Source organism: Halichoerus grypus, chromosome 1 (genome assembly GCF_964656455.1).
Source record: "Halichoerus grypus chromosome 1, mHalGry1.hap1.1, whole genome shotgun sequence".
Lineage (NCBI taxonomy): Eukaryota > Metazoa > Chordata > Mammalia > Carnivora > Phocidae > Halichoerus > Halichoerus grypus.
The window spans coordinates 196185227-196207261 of record NC_135712.1 but is presented as its reverse complement, the minus strand read 5'-3'; the positions used below and the strand labels follow the sequence as shown (position 1 = coordinate 196207261).

Genomic DNA, 22035 nt, shown 5'->3' with positions numbered 1-22035 from the left:
GTCAAGCTCCGCACTAAGTGTGAGGCCTGCTTGGGATTCTTTCTCTCCCTCTCCATCTGCCCCTCCTGCAGCTCGTGCTATCTCTCTCTAAAAAACAAAAACAAAAACAAAAACCCTTTGTATTTTTAATGGGATTGCATTATATTTTTAAATTACCTTAGGTACAGCTGACATAGTTAGGATCTTGAACTGTCCTATCCAAGAACAAAGAATGTTCATTCATTTGTTCAAGACTACTTTTGTGTCTTTAGGAATGCTTTATGTTTTTCTCATATAGGTTTTGCATATTAAGTATTTTATCTTTGTTACTATTATAAATGGGATTTTCTCTATTATCGTGTCTACTGATTTGTGTATGCTAATTTTATATCCCGTTACAAACAATCCTTACTGAATTGTTTAAATGTGTTTTATTATTGATTCTCCAAGCCTTTCTAAGTATACATTACCTGTAGATAGAGATAGTTTTACTTATTCTTCTCCAATTCTTATTCCTCTAATCACTTTCTCTTGCCTAATTGCATTTTCTAATACCTCCAGTACAGTACTGAATAGTAGTGGAGTTGGTAGGGATTCTTACCTTGTTCCTGATATTAGTGGAACTACCTCTAGTAAGTTTCCCCCTTAAGAAAATGCTAGCTTTAGGACTGTATTTAATAACATACCCATTGAAACTTCTGTTTTTTTAAGTGTTTATTTGTCAGAGGCTTTTTTTTTCTTTTTTCTTTTTTTCTTTTTTTAAAGATTTTATTTATTTATTTGAGAGAGAGAGACACAGCGAGAGAGGGAACAGAAGCAGCGGGAGTGGGAGAGGGAGAAGCAGGCTTCCCGCTGAGCGGGGAGCCTGATGCGGGCCCGATCCCAGGACCCTGGGATCATGACCTGAGCAGAAGGCAGACGCTTAACGACTGAGCCACCCAGGCGCCCAGGTTTTGTTTTGTTTTTTTAAAGATTTTATTTATTTATTTGACAGAGAGAGAGAGATAGTGAGAGCAGGAACACAAGCAAGGGGAGTGGGAGAGGGAGAAGCGGGCTCCCCGCTCATGCGGGGCTTGATCCCAGGACCTTGAGATCAGGACCTGAGCCGAAGGCAGACGCTTAACTACTGAGCCACCCAGGCGTCTCTGTCACAGGCCTTTAAAGTACTTCCGGAGATAATCATATGATTTGTCTTCTTAGATCTGTTAACATGGTGTATTATATTAATTGATTTTCTAATATTGAAACAACCTTGGACTCCTTTAATAAATCCCACCTGGCCATGGTGTATCATTTTTTAAAAATGTGATATTGGATTCTGTTGGTTAGTATGCTGTCTAGAACTTTTGCATCTATATAAGTATTGTTGGTCTGTAATTTTTTTTCTGTACTGTCATTATCAGGTTTGAAGCAAGTTATACTTGCTTTATAAGAATATTGATGTTTTCCTTCATCTTTAAGACTCTGGAACAGGGCGCCTGGGTGGCTCAGTCGTTAAGTGTCTGCCTTCGGCTCAGGTCATGATCCCGGGGTCCTGGGATCGAGCCCCGCATCGGGCTCCCCGCTCAGCGGGAAGCCTGCTTCTCCCTCTCCACTCCCCCTGCTTGTGTTCCCTCTTTCACTGTGTCTCTCTCTGTCAAATAAATAAATAAAATCTTAAAAAAAAAAAAAAGACTCTGGAACAGTTTTTATGGTATTGAGACTATCTGGTTATTCTGTTCTGAAACCATTTGGACATGATGCTTTTTGGTGGGATAGTTCCTCTATAACTTCATTTTTCTACAGGAATTGGTCTAGTTAAGCTTTGTATTTCCAATTTGGGGGTCAATTTTTATATACTCTGTTTCTTTAAAAATGATCCATGTTTTCTAGGTTTTAAAATATATTTGCCTAGACTTTTGATAAGTGATCTCATGATTTAAACAAAAAAAATTTTTTTTAAAGATTTTATTTATTTATTTGACAGAGAGAGAGGAAGAGCACAAGTTGGGGGAGTGGGGGGAGGGAGAAGCAGGCTTCCCGCTGAGCAGGGAGCCCGATGCGGGGCTCGATCCCAGGACCCTGGGATCATGACCTGAGCTGAAGGCAGGTGCTTAACAACTGAGCCACCCAGGCACCCCTAAAAATTTTTTTCTGTTTCAATGTTGACTTCCCCTGGTCTCTTCTTATTTTGTAGAGTTATGCTCTCTTCCTTTTTTTTGCTTAATTAAGTTACTTAGTGATTTGTTTGATGTGTTAATTTTTTAAAAATAGGACTTGGGTTTATTAATTTGACTGTTTGGTACATTTACCTCATTCATTTCTACTTTTTAAAAAGATTTTATTTATTTATTTGAGAGAGAGAGAGTAAGGGGGAGGAAGGCAGAGGGACAAGCAGACTCCCTGCTGAGTGTGGAGCGTGACACAGGGCTCCATCCCAGGACCCTGAAATCATGACCTGAGCTGAAGTGACATGCTTAACTGACTGAACCACCCAGGCGCCTCCGTTTCCACTTTTTATTATTTTCTTTCTTGTGCCTTCTTTTGGCTTATGTTTTGTTATGTTTATAGGAATTTATATTTTATTTATAGGAATTTATATTATAGGAATTTAATTCACTTATTTATGTTCTTATTGATAAATGTGTTTAAGGCTAATGAACTTTCTTCTGATAACTGCTTTAAAAAGAGTCCACAGAGGGGCGCCTGGGTGGCTCAGTCGGTTAAGCAGCTGCCTTCGGCTCAGGTCATGGTCCCAGGGTACTGGGATTGAGCCCGGCATCGGGCTCCCTGCTCGGCGGAGAGCCTGCTTCTCCCTCTCCCTCTGTCTGCCGCTCTGCCTACTTGTACTCTCTCTCTCTCAAATAAATAAAAATCTAAAAAATAAATAAATAAATAAATAAAAATAGTCCACAGATTCTGATATGCAGTATTTCGTTTTTTTCATTCCAAAAATCTGATTTGTATTTCCCATTTCTTTAGAGAATTGTTTAATATCAGGTTTTACAATTTTCCATATGAAAAGGACTTGTTAAAATTTGTTTTTAATAATTTCTACTTTTATTGCATTGAGATCAGAGAATTTATTTATAATATTTCTACTCTATAGAACTTGCTGATGTTTTCTCTGTGACCTAATATATAATCAATTTTTTGCTGAATGTTCTATTTGCATGTGAGAAGAGGTATATCCCTATAGTTAGGGTATAAGAGTTTTATATATACATGTATTCCAGAAAAATCTATCTATTGATTATGTTATTTACTTCGTCGATATCTTTACTTATTTTTGTCCACGGAGAATAGTGTGTTATATTGTCATTATTAATTGTGGCTTTTAGCATTGAAAAGTGTCCTTGATCAGGTCAAATGCTTTTTTTTTTTTAAAGATTTTATTTATTTATTTGACAGAGAGAGACATAGCGAGAGAGAGAACACAAGCAGAGGGAGTGGGAGTGGGAGAAGCAGGCTTCCCGCTGAGCAGGGAGCCCGGATGTGGGGCTCGATCCCAGGACTCTGGGATCATGACCTGAGCCGAAGGCAGACGCTTAACGACAGCCACCCAGGCGCCCCGCTTTCTTTTTTTTTAGGTCAAATACTTTTTGACCAGAATTTTACTTTGTTTGCTATCAGAATTGTAACCTGACTTTTTTTTTTTTTTTTAATGTTTTTTATTTATTTATTCATGAGAGTGAGAGAGAGAGAGAGAGGCAGAGGCAGAGGGAGAAGCAGGCTCCCCGCCTAGCAGGGAGCCCGATGCGGGACTCGATCCCAGGACCCTGGGATCATGACCTGAGCCGAAGGCAGACGCTTAACCATCTGAGCCACCCAGGCGCCCGTAACCTGACTTTTGTTGTTTCCATTTACCTGATATATTTTTGCCCATCCCTCCATTTTTAGCCTTTCTGAGTTAGTTTTATGTTATCAGCATATAGTCAGGTCTTACTTTGTGAGTCAAATTAAAAATCTTTTTCTTGTAATAAGTGAGTTAAACCCATTCATATTTATTGATAGAGCTGCTATGTTTGATCTCAATTCTGTTTCCTTCTTTATGTGATGTAGTTTCTTTGTTCTTTAACTTTTTAATTTCTTTTTTTTAAAGATTTTATTTTTAAATAATCTCTACACCCAACGTGGGGCTGGAACTCACAACCCCGAGATCAAGAGTCCCATGATCTTCCAACTGAGGCAGCCAGGCGCCCCTCACTTTTTAAATTTCTTTTGGTATTTGGGCAGATTTGTACCTTATTTTAGCGGTTTCTTTTGTAGTTAAGCCTTTTATAGTGCCCCTTGTCCCCTGCTTTCTTATTTAACCTGTTAATATCTGCTTTGTCCGTTTTTAATGGTATTCTTCTACTCCCTTTGATTTCCTTTGTAACAATCTTGACTTTATTCTACTTTCCTCATCCCTTTCTCCTCCCATTTTTTAAAAAAGATTTATTTATTTATTTTAGAGAGCACGAGCAGGGGCAGGGGCAGAGGGACAGGAAGAGGGAGAGAAGCAGCCTCCCCACTGGGCACAGAGCCTTTTGCAGGGCTCAATCCCAGGACCTCCACCCCACCCCAGATGGTGACCTGAGTGGAAACCAAGAGTCAGAGGCTCAACCGACTGAGCCACCCAGGCGCCCCTCTCCTCCTATTTTTAGTTGCTTTTTTCTCCTTACCATTTTAATATAATATTCTTCTACTGTCATCTCTATCTTTGTTTTATTTTTATTTTTTTAAATATATTTTAGTGATTAATTGATTGTATGCTCTATGTCCAACGTGAGGCTCAAACTCACAATCCCGAGATCAAGAATCACGCACTCCACCGACTGAACCAGCCAGGTGCCCCATCTTTGTTTTAGTCTTAAATCTACAATTAAGTCGATTGAGTATATCAGACTTTTTTCCTGAAGTTCCTCCTATCATTTTGCAGGGAGGAAAGAACAATCCTCTTTCTTTATACCCTTCCAGGTTTTGGCTGAGGCTCTGTAACAAAGACAGATTAGCAAGAGAAGAGCTTACCAATTTATATGTTTCCCTTGACATGAGAGCCTTCATAAGGAAATGAAGACCTGAACAGGTTAAACCTATGCTAGGTTTGATGAAGAGTGGAAGGCCGTGGGAATTGTGGCAAGACAGAAGGATATGAGCTAAGGGTAGTAAACTGAGGAAAACTTAGCAAGGCCTCTTCATTGGGATTCCTCTTGGTGTCATTCCGTCTTGGAGCTAAAGACACCCTTTCCTCTGGGTAAGGAGGGCACGTCTCACATGAGGATCTTATGACCTGCTTCAGGGGAAGCCCGTTTCTCAAATTCCTTCAGCTTAAAACATGCAATATGTCAAGATGCCATATTTGGGGAAGTGTGTCCTGAACCCCATCAATCTCTTGGTTGGATGAAGCTCCTCTTCTAGTATGTTTCTCATCAAGGGCTCAAGAGTATAGTGTTCCCAGAGTTCTTGCATGTTTAAAACTTGACAGACAACTTGATTTGATATAAAATTCTTGTTTCACACTGTCATTGCTTGAGGTTTTTTTTTTTTTTTTTTTTTTGCTGCTCTTTTGTTGCCTTGCTTTGAATGTTGATTTTGAGAGACCCGATGCCAGTCTAACTTCCCTTCCCTTGTAAGTTGTTTGATTTTTTTGGCTTGGAAGCCTTGGGGGTTTTTTTGTTTGTTTTTAATTTTTAAAGTCTAATCATTTTACTAGGGTATGTCTCAGAGTTGATCATTCTGGGTCATTTTTCCTAAGTACAAAGTGGGCCTTTTAAATACATAGATTCAGATATTCTTTATTTCTGGAAATTTTTCTTGGATTATAGTTTTAAATATTAGTTCTGTTCCATTATCCTGTTTTTTCTTATCAGGTTCCCTTGTATTTCTCCATCTATCTATCTACCTATCTATCTATCTCATCTATCATCTTGCTTCTTCTTTACCTATTTCTAATTTAACCATTTCTGTCCCTTTTTAGTTCTTTTTTCCCCTCATTTTCATTTTCTTGGTTATATTGCGGTCTTTCTTCAATGTACTTTATTACATTTTTTTATTTGACTCTGTTCTTCCTTAGGCACCTCCTAATTTTGCCTTCCTTCCTGAGTTAATTTTGTTTCTTCCATTTTTTCCCTGAGTTCAATGAAATAGCTTTTCGTCTCTTCCTATTATTTGCCCATTTCTCTGTCTTAGTTGTGAAATTCTGATTCAAGGTGTTTTTCATATTCCCAAACACTTGTTTAAAGATATTTCGTTCGGTTTGAAGTGCTGTGCTAGTTTTCTTCTGCTTTTTCTTTGTTTTTTTCTTTGAGGGTTGGATGAGAATTTTTATCAGGTAAGGTGGGTGCTCTCTCTCTCTCAGTAGCTTTATGTGTCCTCTACTTTCACCCATTCCATCCTTGGATTTGGGATGATTTACAAGATTCCCAGTTCCAGGGCGCCCTCTTCTGTTAGGAGAGCAAACCAGTTTTTTTCTTTTTCTAAGTGGATGGCTCTGTGTGTGTGTGTGTGTGTGTGTGTGTGTGTGTGTGTGTGTGTGTTGGGGAAGGGGTTGTCCTCCCAAGTTGTTTTTTCTTACCTTGCAGGACTCTAATTTTTCACTTTGGCTTCCTTTCCCATCACCCTTCAATCTCTAAAGTCCTCCTTTTCTTTTACCTTCTCCCTCCTACGTCAAGATGCCTTTCAGAGAACATTACCTTGAATGGATGCACGGAAGTCCCTTCCTTGTCCTAAGTGCTCTGATTCTCCGGGACTCATGGTCAGTGTTTTTGCAGTTGGGGTGGACTTTCTCTTTCTGGCAGGACTTCAGACCAAGCTTGGGGCTACCCCTCTTCTGCACCGTTTTCCCCAGACTACCTCTGTCTTCCATGCAGGGTGGCAGCAGGAGGGTGAGCTGCATCTCCCTGGGAACTGACAATTATTTTTCTACTTAAAGATAATGTGAGATTTGGGCGTTTTCTTTATGCTGCGTATGCTAACAGTTTGGGTGTTGGTAGTGTTATTTGTCCCAGCTTTTCTTTTCTTTTTTTTTTTTCTCTTTCCTTCTGTCTTTTGAGAGCATGTGGGGAGGTTGGCATTGATGTGGCCACCATTACCTTGGTTGTCCAGAATGCCATTTCTCGGGTTTTATATTCCTGAGAATGTTTTGGGCTGTTTATAACAAATATGCTGGGCTCAGATTGGCTTAGACAGCAGGAAAACGCCCTGCTTTACTGATAACTAGAAATCAGACGCAGGGCGCGCCAGGCTCAGTGCGTCAGGGCTCTGTCCCCAGCGGGTGCTAGCTTCATCCCCAGGCAAATGGCAGCAACAGTTTCAGAAGCACAAAGTCCAGAGTCCACTGGGTCCTGCCCTAGACTGGATTCCCTCGAAGCCGGGCCTGTTTGGGGGGATTCTTGTACAACTGATGTATTGATGGAGTCCTCCCAGGAGACATCTAAGGGAGTGAAGGCAGCAGGATATAATGGAAGAACAGCTGGGCAGAGATGCTGTTTTAGGAGAAGTAGGACCTCGGATCTCACAGGGAGCTCTGGAGCATGAACAACACCCCAGAACTTGTCCTGAGGAAGATGGGACAAGGGGGCTTGATTTTATAGCTCTGCAGTTGTTGATTATAACTGGATCATGTTCCCACTCCTAAGCCAATTAACAGTCTGATCAGGCTCCACCACAACTGGCTTAGACAGGTGAGATGACCCCAGAGCTGGGACATGTCAACTTCCCCTAAGTCAAGTGAGAAAGGAGAGAGTCCTAGAACAACAGTGAGGTGCAATGAGGAGGAAGTGGATGTCAGGCAGGCAGGCAAGTCTCCCTCTTGTGCCAGGCACAGGGGCGGGGCAGCGAACATACCCCACGAAGGGCCTGCCCTCCTGGGCTTTCAGTCTGGCCAGGGAGAGACACCATGGGAAAACAAGGTGATTCAGGGTTTTGATAGGTACTGTGGAGACAAAGCAAGACAAGGGGATAGAGATGTCATGGAGGGGCTCTCCTGTCAAGAGAAGGCCTCACTGAGTGGTAACATTTGAGCTAAGTCCTGGAAAAAGTAAGGGGAGAAGAGGATTCCGGCTGGGGGAACAACAGTGCATGAATGAAAAATGTGCCCTCAGGGGGTCAGGATCATTGAGACAGGGGAAGAACTTTGGGGCACAAATGAGGCTGCCCTCATCTAGAGGGGGCAAAGCATGCCTGGGGTAGAAACCCCAAGGGAAGAGCCTGGGCTGGTCCAGCAGTAGGGGCTGGATCAATCAGAGTGTGGCCACCAGAAGGAACAGTATATGCAAAGGCCCTGAGGTGAGAGCTCAGAGTGCCTCCAGGAACCCAGAGGGGCTGCCTGTGGCTGGAGCTGGGGTGGGGGTGGGGACAGGAAGGTGACCAGAGAGGAGAACAGGGAAGGGCCAGTCCCAGGAAGAGGTTTGGCTTTATCCTAGGATGCAGGGGCCCAGGGTGGATTTTTAGCAAGAGAAAGATGTGCTCAGACTTGAGTTTTGTGGGGAGTAGATTGGAATGGGCAGGGGTGGAAGTGAGGGGACCAGGTAGGGATGGTGCCCTGCTGGGATGACACTGAGAAATGAGAAGCAAAACAGGCAGACTTGGACTGGTGTGATGGGGGAGGGGGATGTGACACTTAAAAGGCAGGGGACAAGGGTGATGGAGGTTGGTGGCTGGGGGCCAGGTGGGAGGTGTGCCCGTGAATCTGGAGGGGAATCCCCAAACACAGGTCAATGCTAGAGCAGAGTGGGCCCCAGCCAGCCCACAGCATGGGGGTGACAGGGTGTGTGGAGCCCCCTGACTTCCCTGTCCCCCTTCCCTATTGGCAGGGTTCTGGAGCACCTCAGCAGTCTCTCCAGAGAGGTGAACCTGGACTATGAGCGCAGCATGAACAAAATCAACTTTGACCAGATTGTCTCATCCAAGCCTGACACGTTCTCCTACGTAACCCTGCCTGAGAAGGAAGAGGAGAAGGTGCCCAGGCAAGGTGAGGGCAGCTGGACAAAGGCGGTCCCCGTGGCCACCCCACTAGCCGGAGCCCTCCCACCCTCCCTGTAAGGTGGTCCATAAACCTAACACTCCCAGCACTCACCCTGCTGCTTCCCCAGCTGCCTAGGGAGCCAGGGCAGGGTGGGGGGCTGGTGGTCCATGAAGGCTCTTTTAAAAACCAGGAGTCTTGGGGCGTCTGGGTGGCTCAGTCGGTTAAGCGTCTGCCTTCAGCTCGGGTCTGGATCCTGGAGTCCTGGGATCGAGCCCCACATCGGGCTCCCTGCTCAGCGGAGAGCCTGCTTCTCCCTCTGCTCTTCATGTCGCTCGCTCCTTTGCTCACTCGCTCCCTTGCACTCTCTCAAATAAATAAATAAAATCTTAAAAAAAAACCACACACATAACAGGAGTCTTGGGGCACCTGGGTGGCACAGTCGGTTGAGTGTGTGATTCTTGATCTCAGCTCAAGTCATGATCTCAGAGTCGTGAATCCAGCCCCGCATCCAGCTCCACGGGCATGGAGTCTGCTTAAGATTCTCTCTCTCCCTCTCCCTCTGCCCCTCTTAAAATAAATAAATAAATAAGTAAGAAAGTAAGTAAGTAAATAAAATCCAGTAGTCTGAGTAGCACAGAAGGAAGCAGGTAATGTGTTCGAGTACAGCAAGTGCTCAGAAGTGGATGGAAGGGCTCTGATGGTCTGAGGGACATAGGGCAGCAAGAGCAGGTGGCATTGCTGTGGCCCATTTGACCCGTGGCAGACTGCGTCTCCGAGTAGGACAGCAGTTCCCCCAAGCCCTCCTGTCTTTGACTTCCCTGATGCCTGGGAATTTCGTTTCCTGGACCGAGCTACACGTGTGAAGGGTCCAGGGAGCTGGGGTAGGGCATGGACAGTGGGCACTGCGAAGGTCCTGGTGCCCACATCTCCCTTGCTTGGTGCTGGGTTCTGTGCAGAGTGGGCAGGAGTGAAGGGGGAGAGGGTCTGTGGTTCTCATCCACTTCAAAGGGGTCAGTGGCCCAGAGGGGCCTGGAGGGGATCCATTTACTCACCCCAGAGTGGGCCGCTCGCTGCGAAGCTGCGGGGCCATGCTCGCAAGCCGTGGAAAGAGAGGGGTCCTGGGGATGTGGCTGTCTCTTAGGGAGGAGACGCGAGTTGTATCTCTCCCTCACCACCCTGTAGATCCATCCTAACCCCTGGTGTGTCCCAGGCCAATCTGACACTGGCCCTCCACCCCCACCCCTGCAGGGCTGGTGAGTGTCCCTGAGTACCCTTTCCGGGAGCAGAAGGAAGACTTCACCTTTGTGTCCCTGCTTACACGGCCAGAGGTCATCACGGCCCTCAGCAAGGTGCGGGCTGAGTGCAACAAGGTGACCGCCATGTCCCTGTTCCACTCAAACCTCTCCAAGTACAGCCGCCTGGAAGAGTTCGAGCAGATTCAGTCCCAGACCTTCTCACAGGTACATGGGCATCCGGGGTTTGGAGGGCCACACGCAGGCCAGAGCCTTGGAACTGACTGGCCAGCAGTGAGGCCGTGAGCCCCCGTTCTCCTTAAAACCTAGACTTTGTGGGAGGCTGGGGGGGTACCCAGGGGGATGGCTCATCTCAGAGAGGAGAGGAGACCCAGGGTAGGCTCCCTTTCCAGTCACTTTCCATCCAACCCTGGAGAGCAGGAACTCCACATACCCGCTAAGGATGGGGGTATGTGGGAAGAAGGGTGCAGCCTTGTGGGAGACCATCACCAGATGGCCCAGGAGAAAAGCTCCCGGTCCTGCTTTGTTCTGTGTCTGTCTCTGCTCATGCCCTGTGTCTCAGTCTCTCTGTCTCTCCCTTAGCTGGAGGGAAAGTCCTGCTTCTGCTGCCCCTCCCCCCTCCTTCCCCCAGAGGAGCCCCAGTCCCCAGGGTCACAGGAGGGTGTTGGCTGGTAGGGCCTGGCAGTCAGTTGGGGTCAGGGGAGAACCTTCCCCGGTCATCTGGGTCCTGAGGCTGCCCCAGCACCCTGGTGCCTAGGGTCCCTGAGTGTGGTGACTGTGGGCAGCAGGTTCCTGGGGGGGAGGTGCTGCCTGATGCCACCCACCACCACTCCAGGTGCAGATGTTCCTAAAGGACAGCTGGATCAGCACGCTCAAGGTGGCCATGCGGAGCAGCCTGCGTGACATGAGCAAGGGCTGGTACAATCTCTACGAAACCAACTGGGAGGTATACCTCATGTCAAAGCTGCGCAAGCTGATGGAGCTGCTCAAGTACATGCTGCAGGACACGCTGCGCTTCCTGGTGCAGGACTCGCTGGCCAGCTTCTCGCAGTTCATCAGCGATGCTTGCTGCGGCGTGCTGGACTGCCCTGATGACATGGTCTGGGGCGAGGACCTCATCAACAGCCCCTACAGGTGGGGCTGGCTGAGTGCAGGCGCTGGGGGACGCCACCACTCCTCCTCGCTAGGCCCCAGTGGCCAGGCTGGCAGGGGTGAGGGGAGCGGGGCAGCCGGGACCAGGGTGCCCAGCATTGCCAGGTCCTGGATGGCAGGGAGAGCCTGGCCCCGTTCCTGGTGGCCAGGGAATGTCCCACCAGCTCCGACTTGCACATCTCTGGGTGACCTTCATTTTCTCCGTCAGTCCCTGAGTTATTCAGTCAAAAGAAATATTCTTTGAGCACTTGCCATGAACCTGGTGGGGTTCTAGGGGACGCAGAGAGGCCTGACTCCTGCTCTCATGGGGGACAGACAGCAAGGCAATGAATCAATAGACAGTCACTGCCAATCTTGGCAGGGGCTGTGACAGACCCTGGGTGGGGCAGGGGCCTCCGCCAGGGGGTCAGGGTCATCTGAGTCAAGACCTGAGAGGAAAGCGGCCAAGGAGATATAAAGGACAGGTACCAGGTGGAAGGCCCAGCACATGCAGAAGCTCAGAGGGGAGGAAGACCTTGGGGCAGTCAAGGAAGGAGGGGCTGGCTGCTATGGCTGGAGTGGGGAGGGCCGGTCAGGATGATGTGGGAGAGGTCACAGGGACAGGCCAGATCACAGAGCCTACTGGGGTCATGGTCAGAGGCTAGATTTATTCTAGGTGTGGTCAGAAGCCATCAGAGGGGAGTTATAATCCGATTAAACAATGCTCTGGGTTTGTGGGGACAAGTGAGGCAGAAGACAAGTCAGACCAGGTTTCCTGCCATTGTCTAGACAAGGGATGACGCGGCTGGGACTTGGGGGAGGTGCGGATTTGGGGCTGTGCCTAGGTGGCATGCTATGGGCCTGGCTGTAGGAGGATGTGCAGGGGGAGGAGGGGAGGGGAGGAGACAAGCTGACTCTTGGGGTCCACCGCTAGCACCGAGCCCTGAGGAGAGCTGGCGGGAGCCAGGGGACACAATGTTTGAGATGCCCATTAAAGGCCCAGGTGGGTGGTGGGTGGCAATCCAGAGTGCAGCAGGGAGGCCTGGCTGGTATGTAGGCTTGAGGGTTGTTGGCATGTAGTGGGCATCTCAAGTCAAGGATGGTGGCCTCTTGGGGAGAGCGTGGGTGCCGCAAGGACCCAGGGTCTGGCTGACCTGCCCTGATGACCTCAGGACTGGCTGGTGGTCTTCCCTCTCCCCGGTACCTGTGGACCTCTGGGCAAGGGGCAGGGATGGAGTAATATTTGGCTGGTGCGTGTTTTTCTGTTAACTTAGAGGTTTCTAGAAGGAGGGAGGAGGCAATTCTTATGCATGGAGAAGCTCAAGAGCCATCGTGCTGGCAGGAAGGGCAGAGGGCTGGATCTGCTGCACACAGGCCTCCTCGGGCCCCTGCCCACAGTCAGCCCGACTATTGCCCCACAGGCCCCGGAAAAATCCCCTCTTCATTGTGGACCTGGTGCTGGATAGCTCGGGGGTGCACTACAGCACGCCGCTGGAGCATTTCGAGACATCTCTGCTCAACCTCTTCGACAAGGGCATCCTGGCCACGCACGCAGTGCCCCAACTGGAGAAGGTATGGCCGCAGTTCAAGGCCCAGGGCACCTGCCGGCCTGGCTGCTCGTGGCTGCCGAGGCACAGGCCGACTGTAGTGGAGCAGCTCAACTTTATTTCAGGCCTCCCACCTGGCCGGCAGTGTGCTCAGACCTTCACTTCTTGAACAGCTCACTTAATCCTCACCACAAGCTGTGCTGGGAACCGTTAGTGTCCCCATTTTGTTGTGCCCCATAAGGGCACACAGCGACTGTCAGACCTGCGATTCGAACTGGGCTCATTCACCCACCCCTGCCACAGCTGTTCTGGCCCAGATTCCACCCTCTTGATCCCACCCAGCTCCTGGCCTCTCTCTTCAGCTAAGATGTGGACGCAGACTGACCTCCACACTTGGGACCCCTTGTCAGAAGTCCCCACTCATCACACACCTGGTTACATCTCACTCCTCCCCGCCCAAGAGCTTCTGGAACTCCAGGCCCCTCTTGTCTTCCTTACCGGTTAGCCAGAGCTATCAGTGACCTGGTGGCCCTGTCTGCTCCTTTCCTGGGCACTGGACTGAGTCAGGCCCAGGCAGAGAAAGACGCTGCCCCTGGGTGGGGCTCCCGGGGCTTCCAGCCCTGTATTAGTCCACAGCCTGCTCTCAGAGACACCACAGCAAACCCGCTCCCCTACCTTACCACGCTGTCTCTGATTGCCGCACTGGTGCCCCCACCCCACCGCGCTGTCTCTGATTGGCCACACTGGTGCCCCGACCCCCACCGCGCTGTCTGTGATTGGCCACACTGGTGCCCTCACCCCACCGCGCTGTCTCTGATTGGCCACACTGCTGCCCCGACCCCATCACGCTGTCTTTGATTGGCCACACTGCTGCCCCGGCCCCACCACGCTGTCTGTGATTGGCCACACTGCTGCCCACTCAGGCTTCGGATCCCATCCCCAACCCCTCTGCCCGCCTGCCCCGAGGCTCATCCAGCTCTCCGCTCCTGCCTTTGGCTCCGCAGCTGGTGATGGAGGACATCTTTATCAGCGGCGACCCCCTGCTGGAGTCCGTGGGGCTCCACGAGCCATTGGTGGAGGAGCTGCGGACCGTCATTGCCAATGCTGTGCGCAAGGCCATGATCCCACTGCAGGCTTACGCCAGGGAATACCAAAAGTATTTGGAGCTGAATAACAATGACATTGCCACCTTCCTCAAGTGCGTGCATACATCTGAGGGCGTCTGGGTGTTGGTGTGACCCCCAGCCACCCACTTACCACCCTCTGCCCATCGTGTGTGCCCACTGTCCACAGAGCCTACCAGACGCACTGCCCGTCATCCTCGGAAGTACGGGAGGTGGTGCTCACCCACCTGCAGGAAAAAGAGATTCTGGACAGCTCGCTGCCCAGCAGTATCATTATTGGGCCCTTCTACATCAACGTCGACAATGTCAAGCAGAGCCTGTCCAAGAAGCGCAAGGCCCTGGCCACTTCCATGCTCGACATCCTGGCCAAACACCTGCACAAGGAGGTGGACAATGTAAGTGCCCAGCACCCGGCCCTGGTGACTGCAACAACACACGCACTCTCACCTCCACAGTGAGCTCCCATGAATAAGGTGTCCCTAGGCAGGGTGAGGGCTGTCTGCAGACGCCCAGGCCAGTGGAAGGATCTGGAAGTCACCCTGCCTTGACCCCCCGCCTGTCTGCAGGGAGCCGTACCATATGAAAGGTCCCAGGAAATGGGGGCTGCTACCTCTTTTCCTAGACTTGGAAAGACCTGGGAATCTCTCCCGAAGATGGGCTATTTCATGGAGCCGAGGGTGTGCGGGTGGCCTCAGAAGTCCCATGCATGTGTTGGCTGGGCCCAGGAAGCTAGGGAGACCTTAGCTCCCCAGCAAGTCGGCTGCAGGATGTGGTGGGTTGGGGGCAGTTACCTGTTGGGAGACACTGAGATCCAAAGAGGAGGAGCAGGCCCCAGGAAGGGACAGGGACATGGCCTCCCTAGCGCCCTCCGCCCACCGCCAGATCTGTGAGGAGTTTCGCAGCATCAGCCGCAAGATCTATGAGAAGCCCAACAGCATCGAGGAGCTGGCTGAACTTCGCGAGTGGATGAAGGCCATCCCTGAGAAGCTGGTGGGGCTAGAGGTGAGGCGGGTGTAAGGGGCACTGGGGGCTGGGGTCAGGGACAGGCAGGGGCTGGGAGATTAGGAGCCAGGAGGCTAGAGGTGAGGTAGACACAGAGGATGGGGGGGTTGGGAGGTTATGAGGCTGGGTACATGGTAGAGGTTCAGAGCCATGCTATCTGGAAGGCCAGGAGGGTGGAAGGTATGGGACGAGGGCTGGGGGTTGGAGGTGTGGCGGCCATGGCCTTTGGAGCCCTGAGCCCAGTGCCCATACTGCGCCTCCTCCCCAACCCCAATTCTCCCCTCTCTGGAAGAGAGCCGCCTTTCCTTAGCGCTCGACCACTTTGGGGTCCCACCCACACAGTTCTCATTACCTACCTGTCCGTGCAGGAGCGGATTGTGAAGGTCATGGATGACTACCAGGTCATGGATGAATTCCTTTACAACCTCAGCACAGAGGACTTCAACGACAAGTGAGTGGGAGCTTGGCTCTCAGACACATGGCTCTCAGCTATCCCCGCAGCCATGGGCTGTGTGGTTGCACTGGAAATGCCAGCCAAGATGTCCGAGACCGTGGCTCCACATGGGCCAGGGCCAAGTGGCCAGTGGCGCAGAAGGAAATCATTTGAGCCTCTTGGTCTAGGGACCCTGCTGCCCCCTCACCCTGTCTCCGTTCTCTATACCATTGTCAGCCTGACACACAAATGTTCACACGGGCCTGGAATCCCCTTGTTTGTGGTGGGGGCCCTTTGGAATCGTTGGGAGCACAGAGAGAAGGCAAAGCCCGCCTGGTCGGTCCCTGGGGAGCAGCACTTGTCCCCACCCAGCTCAAGAGCCTTGTGGGAAACAGCCTTAGATTCGGACTGCCTTACTGAGGCCCCCAGAAATCCCTTGCCCACACTGCCTCACAGGCCAGGGGTGCCTTGAGAATGTTGGGGCCTGGAAGAGGTTGGCCCTGTCCCCTGGGAGCCCTGCCAAGAGCCCAAGGCACCAGCTTCCAAGGACATCCTGGTACTCAGGGTGCGCCTCCCCGGGGTCAGCATTCCTAGGCCAGATGCAGGCAGAATCCCTGAATTTCACAGATCCCCCACATCAGCCAGCAAAGGGAGTCAGCTGGTATGAAGGAAGCTGGCCTGGTGGCCTGGCTGGTCACCAAGAAAATGCAGACTAGAGGCTGTTGCTTTGCCTCATGGGAGGTGAGGCCCCTCCAGACCCTGGAATGTGAGGGGGTACCCAGCATCACCTCTCTCATTTCCAACACCGTTCTCCCCCTTGCCCCATCACTGCACTGGGCACTGTGGACCCGCATCTCTCTGGATGCCCACCACAGCTCCCAGACCACAGCCTCAGGGTAGGGACGGCCACCATCACCCCGATGGTGGCAGTGGCTGTCTCCAGCTCACTTCCACTTCCTGGTTGCTCAGCCCTGGCCAGTTCCAGCCGCCGCCTGGATTCCCCCATTCTCCCCTTCACGCTGGGTGCCCCTGCCTGACCGAGCCACCCCACAATTTCCCCCGTAACCTTCCCCCCCAAATGCCCACCCCTGCCGCCTCCAGGTGGGCTGCCAACAACTGGCCTTCTAAGATCCTTGGGCAGATAGAGATGGTACGGCAGCAGCACATAGAAGATGAGGAGAAGTTCCACAAAATCCAGATCATGGATCAGAACAACTTCCAGGAGAAACTGGAGGGGCTGCAGGTGGGGCTGGTTCAGGGCTCTGTTACGCCTCACTCCCCACCATGTGCTCTGGGCCAGGCCTGGCTTCATGCACGCAGGAAGGGCTATGGGGATGTTTGGTGGGTGGACTGGTGGGTGGATGAACACATGGCTGGAGGGGTGCCTGGGCAGCAAGCTCCAGAAAATTCAGGATTACAAAGAATCCCAACTCTTCTATGGTGTCCTCCAAGCTCCAGTGGGCAAAAAAAATGGGCACAGTGTTCAGGGCACTGGGTCTCCCTGTGACCTTGCTATGTCACCCTGGGACAGTCAGCCTGCTTGTGATGGGCCAGGGACCCGCTTACTCCAGGAGAAGAAAGTGCCCTGAGAACTGGGAGGACCTCGGGCATGTATGGGGTGTGTATGGGGATGCATGCACACGGTTGGGGTCCCAGAGGCCTCTGACCCCTTGCTCCTTGGCCAACAGCTGGTGGTAGCTGGCTTCTCCACCCATGTGGAGATTGTGCGAGCACACGAGATCGCCAATGAGGCGCGGCGGGTCAAGAAGCAGCTGAAGGACTGCCAGCAGCTGGCCATGCTGTATAATAACCGCGAGCGCATCTTCGGCTTGCCCATCACCAATGTAGGCCTCCTGAGGGCACACCGGCCCCAAAGCCCCGGGGCTTGAGGAAGAGCCTGTGGCCTTTGTGGTCATATCTGAACCCAGCTCCCAGGTGGCAGGGCCCTGGCATTTGGCGGGTAGGACTGAGCAGGCTGCAGAGAGGGACTCCCCAGTCCTGGCCCTCAGGGCAAGGAGACTGGCTGGGACCAGGCAGAAGGCCTCGCTGAGCCACTCAGAGCCCAGAGCCTCTGCACAGCAGGAGGAAGGGAGGCCAGGCCAGGGCTCGTGGGGACAGGAGCAGGGACGGCAGCCAGGAACGAGGGGGAGAGGACCTGGCCCAAGAAGGAGCAGTGTGCAGAGAGCCCGGGAAGCACCCCCAGACAGCCCTGGTTCGTCTGCCCCTACAGTACGACAAGCTCTCCAGGATGGTGAAGGAGTTTCAGCCCTACCTAGACCTCTGGACCACGGCCTCCGACTGGCTGCGTTGGTCTGAGAGTTGGATGAATGACCCCCTGTCGGCCATCGACGCCGAGCAGCTGGAGAAGAATGTCATTGAGTCCTTCAAGACCATGCACAAGTGTGTGAAGCAGTTCAAGGACATACCAGGTAGGCAGCCAAGCCAGCCTGTCCCCTCTTTTCCCTGCCCATGCTGGCTGCCTCTCACACCTGCCTGTCCTGCCCGGCAGCCTGCCAGGACGTGGCCTTAGACATCAGGGCCCGCATCGAGGAGTTCAAGCCCTACATCCCGCTGATCCAGGGGCTGCGCAACCCTGGCATGCGGAACCGGCACTGGGAGGTGCTGTCCAACGAGATCAACATTAATGTCAGGCCCAAGGCCAACCTGACCTTCGCTCGCTGCCTCGAGATGAACCTGCAGGACCACATTGAGAGCATCAGCAAGGTGGCCGAGGTGGCTGGAAAGGAGTATTCCATTGAGCAGGTGGGTGGCCACCAGGAGGCCCACCCAGCCCCAGGGCCTAGGAGGAGGACACTACTGGACCCCACCCCTGGGGTCGTTCCCCAGGCTCAGGGGTTGAGGTGGATTCTACTCAGTGGGTTAATTGTGGATGTGAAGTGCTTGGTGCAATGTTCACCATCCCTGTTATTACTCAGTTACTCTTCTCAAGTACTTCTTGGCCCAGGAAGGAGCTGATAGTATTACCCTCCTGTAACAGGTGAATACATTAAGGCTCAAAGAGGTTCAGCAACTGTCCGGGATGACATAGCCAGTAAGGGCTAGAACTGGGACCAGAGCTTCTAACCAGCACCTTAGTTGCCTCCCAACATAGGTGTGTATGCTGTACCTGGGCAGCACATGTAGGAGTACCAGCCGACCTTGAATTCAGACAAGGCCCCACGGGGGATTTGGTGACCAGACCAGCAGAGATTATTTGCCAGACGGCCACGGTCATGGCTGGGCAGAGCCCGCCCTTCGCTGTCCGGTGCTGGTCATACAGCAGTGTGCTGGCTCCCTCCCGGCACCCGGCCGTGACTTGCCCCCCCACACTAGGCACTGGACAAGATGGAGAAGGAGTGGTCAGCCATCCTGTTCAATGTGCTGCCGTACAAGGAGACAGACACCTATATCCTCAAGAGCCCGGACGAGGCCTCACAGCTGCTTGACGACCACATTGTCATGACCCAGAGCATGTCCTTCTCGCCCTACAAGAAGCCCTTCGAGCAGCGCATCAACTCCTGGGAGAACAAGTTGAAGCTGACCCAGGTGGGCCCTCACTCCTCCCCAGCCCTCACATAGGCAGCCCTTGATGGTGTCTGGGTGGGGCTCGAAGTGGGGAGGTGCCTTACCCGGGTCTGCCCTGCTCCTCGATCTCTGACAGGCCCCTCATTCAGGGCAGAGCATCTAGGATGAGGCTCTCCATCTCTGAGGTTTGGCTACCAGAGGAGGCGATTCAGGATGTGAGGGTGGGGCCATGTATGGTCTGATGCTGTGGCTGGGGAGGGGAATGAAATGCTTGGTCTTGGGACCACTAAGACCTCCAGTCTCAGAACTTTCTGGGCTGGACACCACAAGGCCCTGAGGCTCCTCAATGCCATCTGCTCTGCTCTGAGCCTCCCATTCCTCTCTCATTTGAAGCTGGCTCGGGGTGAGGGGGCCGGGCCGTTGGAGACTGCCCCTCTTTAAGGCTGTCTGCTGAGCCTTGGAGGACTGTCCTGGGGTTAGGCCTACTGGCGTGATTCTTACAGTCACTTCCCTGGGACCTTCCTGGGAGCTGCTCAGGAACCTCCAGTGAAGGTCAGGAGCCGAGTGAGGAGGGCTTATATGTACGTTCCTTGGATCACCCAGAGATGTCTGAGTTGGTCAGCATTGTCCCTGGGTCTCCCTCCTTTGCTCACACTGCCCACCTGCAGTTCCATTCCTTCCTGCCATCTCCAAGGCTCAGCATCCAGCAGCCCTCACTGACTCCCCCACATCTACCAGCAAGGTGGCCCTTGGTGCCTCTTACAAAGCCCATCACACATGCTGGGCCCTTGGTGATTCAGAGGCAGAACTGGCAGCTTCGTGGGCTATGGGCATCTCAAGTGCAGGACCCCATCCTGTATCTCTGTTTCTCCTGATGCCCACACGGGCCTAGCACAGGCCTGGCATGGAACTGGCTGAAGCACACATCTCTCGAGGAAGGGAATGAATGAACGAATGAATGAATGAGTTTGCACTGATGGGAAAAGAGATAAATCCGTAGAGAGGAGTTTGAAGGTAGAAGGAGAAATCAGCTGGTTTTGGAGGTGTCTCGATCTTGGACTGAGGTTTCAGAGAGTATTTTAGGGATCTCAAGCTCAAATCCCAGTATACCTCAGAGACTCCTGGGGTCATAAACCCAAAAGTCCTTCCAGGAAAGGGGACTGGTTTGGGCCTCCATGCACTGGGCTCTTTCCTCTGTGACTGCAGGGCTCACTGGTGTGAGGGTGGATCTCTCGTAGGGAAGAGTGGCTCCCCTGGCTCTGCTGGAGGCTCTGGGGTCCTGTGGGGGACGCAAGGTTTCTCTGGAAGCCAGGGCCTCTGTGCAGCCTTGGCTCCCTGGAGCAGTGGCTGGCAGGGTCATCTGGAAATCCCCCCGTGGGTGCTGGCTCTGATGTCCCGTGCTCGGTCCTGCACTCTGGTCGGGTGAGAGCTCCAGGTCAGCAGGGACAGGACCTAACGTGGACCCCAGGCCCTGACGGTCCATGCCCTGCCCAGGAGGTGCTGGAGGAGTGGCTGAACTGTCAACGGGCCTGGCTCTACTTGGAGCCCATCTTCAGCTCTGAGGACATCAATCGGCAGTTGCCCGTGGAGAGCAAGCGCTACCAGACAATGGAGCGGATCTGGAGGAAGATCATGAAGAATGCCTATGAGAACCGTGAGGCGAGCTCACATGGGGAGAGGAGGGGGCAGCCGGGACCGCTGAGGAGCCTGGTCACGTTGTTGGGAGCCTCCTGGTCTCTTCCCTCTCTGAACAAGAAAGACTGAAGGACAAGTCCGAGACCTGTGTCCCTTTGAGTGGACTCCCCAGTCTTGAGAGATATTCCTCAGAAACACAATAGTTGGTTTTCCCCTTGAAGATTTACAGTCTACATTAGGATTTTTTTTTTTTTTTTTTTTTTTAGATTTTATGTATTTATTTGAGAGAGTGAGCATGAGCAAGGGGAGGAGCAGAGGGAAAGGGAGAGGGACAAGCAGACTCTGCGCTGAGCTTGGAGCCCGACATGGGACTCAGTCTCACAACCCTGAGATCATGACCTGAGCTGAAACTAAGAGTCCAACGCTTAACCGATTGAGCCAACTGAGCCACCCCTACATTATTAGGATTTTAGAGATTGTATTTATTCATTTTATTATATATATAGAGAGAGAGTGTGGGGGGGTCGACAGAGGGAAAAGGGAAAAGAGAAAAGAGAATCTGAAGCAGACTCCATGCTGGGCGCAGAGCCTGAAGGCAGGGCTTGATCCCAGGGCCCTGAAATCATGACCTGAGCCAAAACCAAGAGTTGGATGTTCAGTTGACTGAGCCACCCAGGCGCCCCTACATTAGGATTTTAAAGGCTCTGACAAAGCCCACAACAAATCAAATTCCTTGGCTTTGTTTAACCCTAATTTTTTAAAAAAGATTTTATTTTATTTATTAGAAAGAGAGAGCATGAGTGGGGGGAAGGGGCAGAGGGAGAGGGAGAAGCAGGCTCCCCACTGAGCAAGGGAGCCTGACACAGGGCTCCATCCCAGGACCCTGCAATCATGACCTGAGCCAAAGGCAGATGCTTAACGGACTGAGCCACCCAGGTGCCCATAACCCGAATATTTTTTACCATAGACTATTTTCTGTGGATTGATAGGGGTGATGGATGTGGGCCCTGGCTCAGGGCCATTTTTCTGCCCTCTCTCCTTCCCAGGTCCTACTGGGGTCTCTGGCCAGCATGGGTGCCCTCTGAGCCCACCTTGCTGCCTCCCAGTTTGACCATGCTCGCTTCCACTCTCTGGCCTGGGCCATGCAGGTAATCAATGTGTGCTCTGACCAGAGGCTGCTGGACAGCCTGCGGGACTGCAATAAGCTGCTGGACATGGTGCAGAAGGGCCTCAGCGAGTACTTGGAGACCAAGCGGGGTGCCTTCCCCAGGTGGGCACCACCTGGCCCATGCCCACTCTGTCAGTGTCTGCCCATGGGGCTGGGGTGTGAGGCTGCTTGACCCACTCCCTCACCCCCGTTCCCCTGGCAGATTCTACTTCCTGTCAGATGACGAACTACTCGAGATTCTGTCCCAGACAAAGGACCCCACAGCCGTGCAGCCCCACCTGCGCAAGTGCTTCGAGAACATCGCCCGGGTGG

At 51.9% G+C, this 22035-nt stretch overlaps 1 protein-coding gene across 1 annotated transcript in view; it reads left to right on the top strand.

Moving 5' to 3' along the window:
• Positions 1–22035, top strand: part of DNAH1 (dynein axonemal heavy chain 1) — a 76047-nt gene that overhangs the window by 16704 nt on the left and 37308 nt on the right. The window contains exons 9-24 of the mRNA XM_078077386.1: positions 8754–8911; positions 10154–10365; positions 10994–11292; positions 12711–12861; positions 13841–14034; positions 14130–14355; positions 14843–14962; positions 15331–15413; positions 16497–16638; positions 17084–17239; positions 17626–17824; positions 17905–18158; positions 18729–18941; positions 20415–20579; positions 21704–21825; positions 21926–22031. Coding sequence (XP_077933512.1) covers positions 8754–8911; positions 10154–10365; positions 10994–11292; positions 12711–12861; positions 13841–14034; positions 14130–14355; positions 14843–14962; positions 15331–15413; positions 16497–16638; positions 17084–17239; positions 17626–17824; positions 17905–18158; positions 18729–18941; positions 20415–20579; positions 21704–21825; positions 21926–22031 — 2800 coding nt within the window. The remainder of the gene's footprint in view (positions 1–8753; positions 8912–10153; positions 10366–10993; positions 11293–12710; positions 12862–13840; positions 14035–14129; positions 14356–14842; positions 14963–15330; positions 15414–16496; positions 16639–17083; positions 17240–17625; positions 17825–17904; positions 18159–18728; positions 18942–20414; positions 20580–21703; positions 21826–21925; positions 22032–22035) is intronic.